This window comes from Pyrgilauda ruficollis, unplaced genomic scaffold (genome assembly GCF_017590135.1).
Source record: "Pyrgilauda ruficollis isolate IOZ18807 unplaced genomic scaffold, ASM1759013v1 scaffold50, whole genome shotgun sequence".
NCBI classification, from domain to species: domain Eukaryota; kingdom Metazoa; phylum Chordata; class Aves; order Passeriformes; family Passeridae; genus Pyrgilauda; species Pyrgilauda ruficollis.
The window spans coordinates 9,002,633-9,014,970 of record NW_024526600.1 but is presented as its reverse complement, the minus strand read 5'-3'; the positions used below and the strand labels follow the sequence as shown (position 1 = coordinate 9,014,970).

Below are 12,338 nucleotides of genomic sequence, written 5' to 3'. Positions count from 1 at the left end.
AACAGCATCACTAGCAAAGCAATGGCTGTTTCCTGTACACTGCTGCAAATTACAGTCATTTTTTGATACCCTCAATTATATCCCAGATTTAATGACAGTGTGTTAAACCTTAGGGATTTTTTCCTACAGGTTTAAGTGCCTGCCATTGCAGCAGCATTTCTCTTCTTGAGAGCTTCCCTTTCCCAGCACCAGCTCTCAGTGAGTTCAAGAAGTAATAAGTCAGTGGTTGGCAGTGAAAGGAGCACTGAATAAAGGAGCACAATTTCAGCTTTAATTTTAGATTTTCAGCTCCTGTTCACATCAGTGCTCTAAAAATGTGAACTTTGGTTTTGGTTTGGGGTTTTTTGGTTGGTTGGTTGTGTTTTGGAAGGAAGGACAGTAAAGTATCTCAAGTGTTTGCTTCCTAAAACTTTATGTGCCTCTGGCCATGTCTTGCCTCCAGTGGTTGAATTCAAAAATGAGTTAAAACTGGGAAAAAGAACTAACTTTGAGGTATAAGAATTTGTGGGAAATGAATGTACAGACATTCTAGTCACTGGCCATTTAACTGAGCCATTCTATTTTTATTTTATCAGCATCTGGTATATTTAGTGTTGTGAAATTGTCATATTTAATCTCAGCTGACAACTAAGCCACTCACTGCCATCCCCTCGTGGGATGTGGGAGGGAATCAAAGGAGTAAAATGAGGAAACTTGTGAGTTGAGAGAAAGACAGTTTAATAGGGAAAACAAATGCTACATCCAAGGGGAAGAAAACAAGGAATTGATTCCCCACTCTCCATCAGCAGGCAGGTGTTCAGGAAAGGTGGGATGGGATATCCCTTTGGCCAAACTGGGTCAGGTGCGTCCCCTCCCAAATCCTCCCAAATCACCTTGACACTGTGTGAGCACTGCTCAGGAATAAAAATATAAACACTTGGTTGAATTATCAACACTGTTTCCAGCACAAATGCAAAACACAGCCCCATAGCAGCTACTATGAAAAAAATTAATCCTGCCCCAGCCAAAAGCAGCATTAGAAATAGATTGTGTTTTTTATGTCAGTGGGCTGCTTGTGACAGGTACTGAATTAACAGCTCAAGAAACCAAAGTTCCCTTTTTTACCAACAAAAATAAGTTCAGCAAGGGTGTGAAGAACACAAGCTTCCCCCACGCTGCTCAAGCAATGTGCCTCAACCCTGACCCGAGAGCAAATCTCTGAGGGGAAAGGCGTTTGTTAAATTTCTTTTCCAATTAATTTGACAGCTCTGCTGAGACTCCTAACAAAAGTACTAATTCATGCAAATTGCAGTGGTGGACCTGTGTCATCAGGGGGCTGGGCTGGGCTCTCTGAAACATCACACGAGCCACCAGGCAGCATTTTGATTAGAAGGTGACACTGGGTTTGGAGCCTATTCTGCATTAATTTTCTCCCAGGGGCAGCAGAAGATTCCTGTATGTGCTAACAGAGGTGGGAAGTTGAGAAAGAATATTCAGCCTCACTAAATGCATCATCGTCTTCCTTCCATCCCTGAGAGAAAATTTATACCTTTTATGTGTCTGAATTAACTGCTCTGACTTGGGATCTGTGCATTGACTGGGAGAGATGTTCTGTGGTTTGCTCAAAATAAAAAACAAAACCCAAAACAAAGCAAAGGCCCAAACGTGTTGGAGAGCAAGATATAATCTGTAGTGCAATATAGAAATCAATTGGTTTCATCAGACATGTCATGGGAAAAATAAGATCATTTTCCACTGTATAAATGACAGTGGAGAAGCAGAGATGGGTATGATCAAAGGATCAGAAGATATTCCTGTAAAAGCTGATTGAAAAGTTTCTGTTTGTTCATCACAGAGAAGATAAGCTCATGATAGACCTTTGTAAGATGAGGAATGGCTTTGAGAGGACACATCAAGAGCAGCTGGTCTTCCTGCCATGTTATAAAAACCAAGGGTACATTGATTTGGTGAAAAAAGTAAAAAAAAATTGAAGGTAAATTGAAGGAAAAATGAATTTTTGTGCTTCACATCAACTACCTAAACTGGAGCAGAATGCATTGCGACCAATAATTTGCAAAGAAACCCCAAATATTCAATAGCCTACATGAAGGACAGTAAAATGATGATTAAAATAATTATCTTTGTGAAAAAATAAATTAACAGCTATCTCCAACCTTGTATTTCCAGGTTTTTGAAACAGTACTTGGGTTGTAGGTGTGAGGGTGAAGTAATTAGGGAATGCAAATGGTGATTCCCTCTTTTGGCATTCCTCTTGCATTTCCACGTGGTGTTAACATTGGATGGGAGATGGGTACTGGGAAAGGATCTGCATGGAAATTAATTTCTTCTTCTTTATTTATAGCACCTTTCCTGTTCTGAACCTGTTCATCTGGCCTGCTTTGGGCACAGGGAAATTGCATAAACACCCCCAAGCCAGGGCAGTTGTGATTTTTACTCATTAGCTAAAGGGATTGCCAGGAGCTATCTTGATTTTTCTGCTGGGCTGGAGAGGAAACACCTTACCCCAAGCTGGTGGCCTGTGGGACAGGGGCTGCCAGCTCTGTTTGCTTCACTCTGGAGGGGATTGGTTGTTCTTATTTTGATTTTTTTTAGAGTTCTGACACAGAGGGCGGAGGTTGAGCAAAGTCTAAACCTGAGCACTGCCACAGATTTCCCTTTGTGGCACTCTCGGCCTGAATTAATTTTTATTTAAAATTTACTGTTTGAAGCCATCACAGTACAATGTCTGGTTTGCCTTTGAGGAATTCCTAGTGTAAGTTCAGCTCTGGGAAAAATAATTTCTTTTCTTTTTATCCTTGCCAGCTGATCGTTTAAAATTCTTTATATGTGTATTTGCACAGCCTTTTTTCTCTTTTACTGTTTGAATTGGTTTTCCTCTGGTATTTCTTTAATTTAGAATTGAAATTACTAAATTCAAGTGCTTCTTGAATTAGCAAGTTATTTTTCATCTCTCTGCAGATTAAGGTTTTTTTTAAGAGAACAAAACATGAAATTGCTTTGTTTGACAAAATGCTAACTTAATACATCTCAGTGTGTCCAGGCTTTGAGTTAGGAAAACCTCTTGTTTAGAGAAAACAAAAGCTAGTGCTTATAAAGATGAATTTTTGTACTTCACATCAACTACCTAAATTGGAGCAGAATGCATTGCGAACAATAATTTGCAAAAAACCCCCAAATATTGGATAGTCTGTGTGAAGAACAGTACAATGATGACTAACATAATTATCTTTATTAAAAAATAAATTAACAGCTATCTCTAATCCTATATTTCCAGGTTTTTTTAAATAGTATTTGAGTTGCAGGTGTGAGGGTGAAATAATTTATATGGCAATTTATAACCATGGGTTTATTAAATTCCTAATTGAGGAATACCTGTTATAACTTAAGGAATGCAGGAATTTAAGGAATATAGGTATAACTTAAGGAATATCTGTTTTAAGGGTTTAAATATACCTGTTTGAGTGATCCACTAAGATTTCTTTTCCCCAGAAAGGACTGCAGAGAAGCCACAATGCCTCACACATTTTGAAACCAGGTGTTGTGTGCCCACAAGTGAGAACCTCTTTGCTGTGAAGCTCTTTTAGGTCTGCAGTCCTTGACACTGCACTTTAAACAAGACTGCTGGCAGCAATCCTGGCTGAAATACACTGCACAAAAAGAGAAACAGAAGCCCAGCAAGGCACAACGTGCAGCTGTTACAGACTTTGGGTTTTTGGTGGTGGAAAGGTGCAGTGTTGTTCCCTCGGGACAATGCTATCTCTTATGTACATATAATTAATATGTCTGCCAGTAACAGTTGTTAAACAAAGGAACAGGAATTGTTTCTGCTGAATGGCTTGACCTGGGAGTAAAGCCAATTTAAGAAGCATCTGATTAAAATATGCTAAGGTCACAGATCACTATAAAATATGAAGCGGGGAGGAAAAAGGCAGAAATTTACTCATGAGGAAGATTGAATTCTACTGATTTTTTTTTTCTTTTGTGCTGGCAGCAGCTTTCAGGTGTAAAGAATACAAAGTGCTCATTCTGAGGAGTGCTTTCCTAGAGACATTTCAGTGTCACTTGGCACTGAATCCTTGCCCCATGCATATCATGGATGATGTAAGAATACAAATACAAAGAACATTTGTAAGTTTTAATTTCTTCACCAGACAGAATGGAATCCTACAGGCAAGGAGAGAAATATCCTTACCTCTTAATTCTTACAGTAGTGGTAATCGGGTCCAATCACAAGAAGGGCTTTTATCCCTCATTAGAGCCTTTCTCAATCTTATTTTTCTCTTCCCTCAGGTGCCAGCAGCACAGAGAAAACAGAGAAAACCTGCTCTGCATGTACAGTAATACCCTTTTGTTTTGAGAGCTGCTCACTTAAGTGGTGTCTTTTTATCTGGGGATATTCTTACAGTAGTGGTAATGGGGTCCAATCACAAGAAGAGCTTTTATCCCTCATTAGAGCCTTTCTCAATCTTATTTTTCTCTTCCCTCAGGTGCCAGCAGCACAGAGAAAACAGAGAAAACTCTGCATGTACAGTAATACCCTTTCGTTTTGAGAGCTGCTCACTTAAGTGGTGTCTTTTTATTCAGGTCTGATGACAAAAAGTATGCCTGAAGTTCAGTGGAAATATGAATCAAAAATACAGTGTAATTTTTAGAATCCTTTTTGGGCTGAGTTGGTGTCCAAGAAGTTACAGAGAGGCTCAGGAAAGGGAGAGGATGCTACAGGCATACAGAATGCTGCAGAATTTATGGCCTTGGAAATACTAATAAACAACCAGAGCTGCTGAAGGTGGTTTCATTGCTCTGAGGAATTTTGAAGGAAACTTACATTATAAAATTTGCTGGTAAATGGGGTGTCACAGTGTAAAAAAAAAGGGAAAAGCTGTGTAAACACTTTCCAAAGGAACGGGAGAACAGTTCAAAGATGCAAGGATGTGTGAGGGCATTGAGGTGAGCCAGTAGCATTTTAAGGAAAGACTGGACACAGCCCAGTGCCATGGTGTCATTGACATGGTGCTGGGAGGTGATAAGCTGGGCTTGATGGTCTCAGAGTTCTTTTCCAGCCTAATTGATCCTGTGATTCCCTTTCCAACACACCTGGCCAGCCAAAGGTCATCCTGTGACGACCAGGTCCAGCTTCAGGACTTTGTACCTGTTAAAACACAAGCAAATCTATGTCCCTGCAGGGACTGGAAGATTTTCTCAAAATCCTGGAAGTGAAGAATGGGTCCTGATACGAGAAATAAAATATTGATTAGCTCAATGAACTCAGCTGCTGATGCTCAGGTGATAGTGGGAATAGTTTGCAAAGCCCCTCTAAGAGTGGCCACTTCCATGGGGAATGCTTCCCTGTGCTGGGCACAGGAGGTTTGTCCTGAGCTGCTCTCATCTGTCTCGTTAGTGCACACTCTGAGGATGTGTTATCTGTGAGCTGCACAGGTTTGTGGTTGAATTCCCTCCTTTGTGGATGCTTAGTGCCTCAGTGACATTTCACCCCTGGGCTGTTTTAATGAGGAGCAGAGGAACAAAGAGAGGAAACAATCAATGGCTGGGTGCTGGTCAGCCAATGCCATGGATGTGAAATCCACTTCCAGCGTGCTGTGATGCTCCAGCCCTGCCTAAAAAAGCACAAAAAGCAGAGCTCCTGCAGGGCTGGGCAGTGCCAGGCACTTTCTAAATGAAGTTTTTCTGACCTTGTGCAGGAGATGGGCCCTGTCGAGCCTGGAGTGCTGGGGCTGGGACATCCCCAGTTCAGGCTCCACTTGTTCCTTCATATTTACAGCTGGGAATTGCAGAGATTGCTCTGTGTGCAGGGGGCTGCAGGAGCTGAATGCTAAAATGCTCCTATTTGCTAACAGATTTATGTTTTAATTTAAAATTAATTCCAGTTTAAATTAATAATTTAACCCTTAATTTTTTCATCCCAAGCAGATTAGTCAAGATGAGGCAAAATTCACTTTGCTGTAGAAAAGACAATCACATTCCTTTAATCAGACTGTTGCATGCATTTGTTTTCCTCTCACTGAATTAACTTTCCCTGCTCTCTGCCTCTGAGACAGACTCAGCAGTTAGAGTTTAAGGAAGTTCATTTTCACACAGTAACAAGGACAACCAGTCCTGAAATTCTGACTAACAGGTGACTCAATAAAGTCATCCTGGCATCACACCCTAATAAAAGGGACTGAAATCAGAATAAATGCATTTTTAAAATGCTGCAGTTGGGAGTTACCACAGGAGTCACCAGAGCCAACAGGCTTGAGGAGATCTTTCTAAAAAAAAGCAAAACCAGCCAGCCTTGCTGTGCTGTTTATATCACATATATAGAAAGTCCCAAAGTTTCCTTGACTCACTTTTAGCGTGCTAACAGTTTTTTTTCTTCCTGGCCCATTGCATCTACTTCCTCCTGCATTGTTCCCCATTGTGAGGGAAAGAAAAAATTCCTAGTTTTTGCAAGAAACTGTTGAGTAAAAGCGACTGCTGTTCACAGCTGGTTTCCATGCTAAAATTAGAGATTCTGTGAAGACTTTCTATGCTAATTCCTATGATTTTTTTCAACCTAATTGAAACCAAAGCCATGGTACTTGCCTCAAAAAGCCAAAACTACTTCTATCAGTACATGTAATCCAATTTGTCTGACAGAGAAATTAATGGCTTTTGAAGTAACAACTTTATTTTTTCTCTATTACATATCAGAATTGTAAAAAATTATTAGGAAAGGAATAATTGTAGTAAGTACTTCAACAATATTTTTCATTGTCACCTCCAGTTCTGATCTTCAGTTTCAAGTGTAAATGCATATTTTTTTTCTCCTTTGGGCTGCAGTGGTGAGTAATCTGAAATTGGTCTGACAGACAAAGGCAGAAAGTGCGAGACAGCCTGAGGGGAAGACATGAGATTGGGATGCCCTTGCTAGGGCACATTGGGACAGCAGGAATCTGACTGGCTCACCCTCCCACTGACCATCACCACCTCTTCTTAAATGAGGTCCATCAGTTTTCCTCTGAGGGGTGAAAGAGACATTGATTAATGGAGCAGCTTCTCTTCTTTTCCCCTCTGAATCTGTGTTCTTTTAATACAAGCTTGCTTACTTGTGTTAAATTCATTGCTTTATTAAAATACTGGTGGTAGGGTCTTTCTTTTTGGTCCTTGCATTAAACTAGCATATATATTTATTAAATTATTCTGCAGTATAGAATCATAAATATATCATTGTCTCATGGATGTAAAAGTGTCCCCTCAAGCTGGTTAACCAAAACCATTGGAATTTTATATCTGTAGCAATTTTCCATGAGAAGTTTTGGTGGAATTTCTCTATACTAATGAGGCAGGTGAAGTGTGATATTTATTCCTTATTGCGTTTGCTTAGTTATTACTGCTGGTAAGAAGGAAATTGGCATCTCTTCTGCCTGGCTTGCTGTCTCAGGGCTGGGAACAGAGGCAGGAAAGTCACTGGAGACTCCTCTGTCGGCCAAAGGGCCACCAGAGGGGCTTGCTCCGGGTGTCTCATGGGGCAGCACATGGGAGGGAATGGCATTTGAGTCACAAAAGGCTGCAAAAATAACAGCTACACAAAAAAACCCCAAACCCTGTTGTTTCCTGCTGCATTTCCTCCTGGTGGAGGGCTGTAAGAAGGACTTGGGTTTCCTTTATTTCCTCCAGTTAAATGGGAATCCCCAGACCCCCTGGCAGCCTTTGAGGAGAGTGGAACAGCAGAAGTGCCAGCCGGACGGGCTGTGCCAGGTCGGGCAGGACCGTGCTGCTCGCACAAGGTCACTTTTAGCAGTTCTGCTGCTCTTTAGCAATTCCTACAGTTCTGCTGTAACAGATTGTCTGCTGGGGCCGTGACTCGGAGGCTCAGACTCTGGGTTGTTTCCTCAGGGCTTGCAGGAGAGAACTTGGAGCAGGAGCTGTCTTTGCCAGCTGCTTTTCCGCAGCCTGGGAGTCGGAGGGAGCAGCAGCAGCCAAGCGCTGCCGTTTGCCAGGGCTGGGAAGTGCTGAAGGGTGGCTGAGATTGGCACTTCCCTGTGAAGCCCTTCCTGCTCCTCCTGCTGTCCCTTGTTGGAGGAGGCTGTCCCTTTTTAGGATGTTTCAGAGAAGAGCAGAGTAGTTGTTCTCTCACCATTCGCCAGAGCATTTCACTCAGGTGTTTGGCATCAGGAGCTAACCAACCAATCTGCCTTGCCCAGGTGTTTATTTAGGTTTTGGTAACAGACAATAACAATCCCTCCCTCCTCCACCCCTTGCAAAGATGCTGGCATATCTGTTCAGACCTTTTCCCCCACCTCAGGCTGCCCATCTAAAGACTTTGCTAATCCAAAAAAAAAAAAAAAATTCCAGGCAAAATTAAATGCAAGTCCAAGTTGATGCATGAATTCCATTCTACCAAGACGTTTTATTTCTGTCAGCTCTGATTATGAGAAAAATCTGTAATTTTAGAAAGTAAATGTCTGCACACTGTGATCCCCATATGGGTAGGTTCCAGGGCAGTAGTCACATGTTAGAATCAAGATGTCCATGGAATTTAAAACTCTATCCCTGTTGCTTTGCAGCCTGTCGAGCTGGGTTCTACAAAGCCTCTGCTGGCAATGTGAAGTGTGCCAAATGCCCCCCTCACAGCTCCACCTACGAAGATGCATCTCTGAACTGCAGGTGTGAAAAGAATTACTTTCGCTCTGAGAAAGACCCTCCATCCATGGCTTGCACCAGTGAGTAGCTCATTCTGCTCGGGGCTGTCATTCTTGCTGCTCCATCTGTCCCTCCACATCAGCTCGCCTGCTTGCTTCCTCTCATGTCCCACTGCAGTCAGCCATCCACTCCCTCTCGTGTCTTCTTGAGTGTCGGACAGGCTGCTGGAAATTGGTGGGCTGGGTTTGTGTCTTTTCTGATTTCATTTTCTCCTTCTTGTACCCTGTCAGACTCGAGAAGGAGAAATAGGATTTTTTTTTGTTGCTGGCAGTACTCAGCCCTCAATCCTGAGCTGCACCCTGAGGGGACTCTCTATTTATAAGAAAACATGGTTCTTGTTAGCCTAGGTCTGTAATCCAGAGAATACTGCAGGAGTCTCCACAGGAAATAACCAGAAGAGTTTGGCTATTAATGATTTTTTACTTTTGTATTTCTACACCCTCGTTACTCCCATTTTGGAGCACCCTTGGGGAGAAAAATCTCACTCCCTGATTTCCCTTTCCCAGGACCGCCATCCGCCCCGAGAAACGTCATCTCCAACATCAACGAGACCTCCGTGATCCTGGACTGGAGCTGGCCCCTGGACACGGGGGGCAGGAAGGACGTCACCTTCAACATCGTCTGCAAGAAGTGCGGCGGCAGCAGCCGGCCGTGCGAGCCCTGCAGCGACAGCGTGCGCTTCCTGCCGCGCCAGAGCGGCCTCACCAACACCACGGTCACCGTGGTGGACCTGCTGGCACACACCAACTACACCTTCGAGATCGACGCGCTCAACGGCGTCTCGGCGCTCAGCACGCTCTCCAGGCAGTTTGCTGCTGTCAGCATCACGACTAACCAGGCTGGTGAGTGTCTCTCTGCTCCAAGCTGCTGGGGTTTGTGCGGCTCTTGTGTTTGTGTTGCCCCCAGGTGAAGGCAGGAAGGATGGGTCTGGCTCCATGTGGTGTTTTCGGGGTCCCCCGTCGTGGGGAGGAAAGGTGAATTTGACTCTATGTTCTTAGAAGGCTAATTTATTATTATATTATATCATATTACAGAATGCTGTACTAAAACTATACTAAAAAAACAGAGAAAGGATGCTTACAGAAGGCTTCACAAGATACTAATGAAAACTCGTGACTCCTTCCAGAGTCCGACACAGCTGGACAGTGGTTGATCATTAAATTAAAACAACTCACATGAAACCAAACAACCACCTGTTGAATATCTCCAAATCACATTCCAAGGCAGCAAAACACAGGAGAAGCAAATGTGATGATACTGTTTTCCTTTTTCTCTGAGGCTTCTCAGCTTCCCAGGAGAAGAAATCCTGGCAAAGGGATTTTTCCAGAAAATATGACAGTGACAACTCCATGTTCTCAGAAGGCTAATTTATTATTTTATGATACTTTATTATGTTAAAGAATACTATACTATGCTAAAAAATACAGAAAGAATACTTACAGAAGGCTAAAAAGATAATAATGAAAACTTGTGACTCTTTCCAGAGTCCTGACACAGCTTGGCACTGGTTGGCCAATGAGATAAAACAAATCACACCAGAATCCAATGAAACAATCACTTGTGGGTAAACAATCTCCAAACACATTCCACATGAGCACAACAGAGGAGAAGCAAATGAGATAAGAATTGTTTTCCTTTTTCTCTGAGACTTCTCAGCTTCCCAGGAGAAAAATCCTGGGCGAAGGGATTTTTCAGAGAAAGTGAATGCCACATGCACTTTTGTTTCTTCTCCCTGATTTGCAGGATTTGCTCTGTGCCAGGGTGACTAATTGTCTTGGATATTGCCATAAAAGTAAAAGCAGGAACAAACCCGGTGTGTTTCTGTCAAAGAACCTGGCAGCATGACTGTTATGATTAACTCCCAGTTCCCAGTTAATAGTCTCTAATAGCAGGCTCACATGATTCCTTAGCCAGAATGTGTTTTATTAATAAAACCAGATTTTAATAAAACACTCATTTCAATAATCTCCAACGTAAATTACTGTAGTAATCTTAGTGATTAATTTTGATTAAATAGAAGTGAAAAAAGGCTTTGATGTTAGACACATAAAAAGCTAACATTAAATTAGAGTGGTTGAAAACACAGCTTTTTTTTTTTTTTTCCCTCCTTTACAAGTTGTCTCACCAACTCTGAATTATTGCCAGCATGATGGGGGTGTGAAGCTGAATGCAGAATTAGATGGTGGTGTCACAGTTGATGGGGTACAAAAGGGCTGCTCTCCTTCTGTGGAGGCTTAGGAAAGCCTTTGAGGCCCTGCATGAGCACGGCAGCGTGCCCTGGCTGTTGGATCAGAGCCTTTGTCATCTCTGCACTGTTCTGCCATTTGCTTCTCATTTGACATGGCTCCATTTATCTGAGGGTTGTGAAGAATCTAGGCTCTTCCCTGGCATTTGGTCGGGTGTGAAATTTTTAGGAGCAGTGTGTGCCAGTGAGGAGAGAGACTCGAAGCTGCAATTTCTGTGCCTGTGCTCCATGCAGCTTCCATCAGGAGGCTTTGTACAGAAAACATGCATGTGTTCAGCCTCCTCCCACGTCCTCCATCCCACACCACGTCCCCAAAATACTTCCAGTTCTGTCTTCCTGAAACCACAGACACGTTAACGTTGTTCTAAGTAACGTTGTTCCTCCTGGTGGGCTGTGTTATTGCAATGTTTTTCACTGTAGGGGTGTATGTTTTCTCCTTAAATCACAGATCAGCTGTAGTGGGAGGCATAAAAATGTGAGAACAGGCTATTTCCTGACCCCAGTCAGTACACTTCCCAGTGCTCTGGGGGGCTGTCTAGTTGTGCAGTAGACAGACAGAGGTGAATCTGCCCAATTCAGCCCTGGAACCTGCATTTTACCTCATTGTTTTGGATTTTCGGATCAGTGACTTGGAGCGTCCTTGTTGAGTTGCCCTCTTTTCTCCTGTTTCTCAGATCAAAGGTGTTGCTTTTCAGCCTGGTCATCAGCACAGCAGTTAGAAATCACCTGAGGACTGTCCAAAAAAATAAACTGTCCAGGATCAGGGAAGTTCTTTCTCTGCAGAGGCCTCCTGCTTTTCAGCATGCTTCCCTAGGGCCCAGAGCTGCTGCCTTTGCACTGCAAGGTGGATTTTGATTTTGGTGTGGAACACACAGTACCTGGGATGTGGCAAAGTCAAAAGCATTTCTGGCAATAGCAGCTCTGTTCACTCAGCCCACAGGCTGCTTAAGCAGTTTATTTTCTGCATTTATGCATGGCCTATTTTTTCTTTAAGTACATTTAGGTGATGTGGGTTAGTACAGGCTTAATTGTGCTGTCTCTTGATCATGCCTATTGGTTTACTGTATTAGAATTCCCTTAGAAACTCTGCAAGTTGTTAAAATTAGACCTTAAGTATGTATATAAGCAGTCTCTTGAAGTATAATTACAAAAACATAATTGGTGTTGCATTCCTTCACTGGTCAGCTCACACAAGGGATACATCAGAAGAACATTTTTAGCTTTCTAAGGTCTAGAATGCTGTCCCAGGAGAGCTTTTCTACAGCTTTATCCTTAATTTCCATGTACCATATCCAAATGGGTCTGGGTTGCTGTGAGGGGTCACAAATCCAGGTTAGACCAGAGGGGCCATGGGGCAGGGCAAGCAGAAGGAGCAAAAGGAAAACCCTGCAGAGGGTAGTTGGGAACAAGG

At 42.7% G+C, this 12,338-nt stretch overlaps 1 protein-coding gene across 2 annotated transcripts in view; it reads left to right on the top strand.

Annotated features, from left to right (window-relative positions):
• Window positions 1-12,338, top strand: part of EPHA3 (EPH receptor A3) — a 182,673-nt gene that overhangs the window by 109,656 nt on the left and 60,679 nt on the right. For both annotated transcript variants that reach the window (XM_041480246.1, XM_041480245.1), the window contains exons 4-5: window positions 8,547-8,702; window positions 9,189-9,524. In XM_041480246.1, coding sequence (XP_041336180.1) covers window positions 8,547-8,702; window positions 9,189-9,524 — 492 coding nt within the window. The remainder of the gene's footprint in view (window positions 1-8,546; window positions 8,703-9,188; window positions 9,525-12,338) is intronic.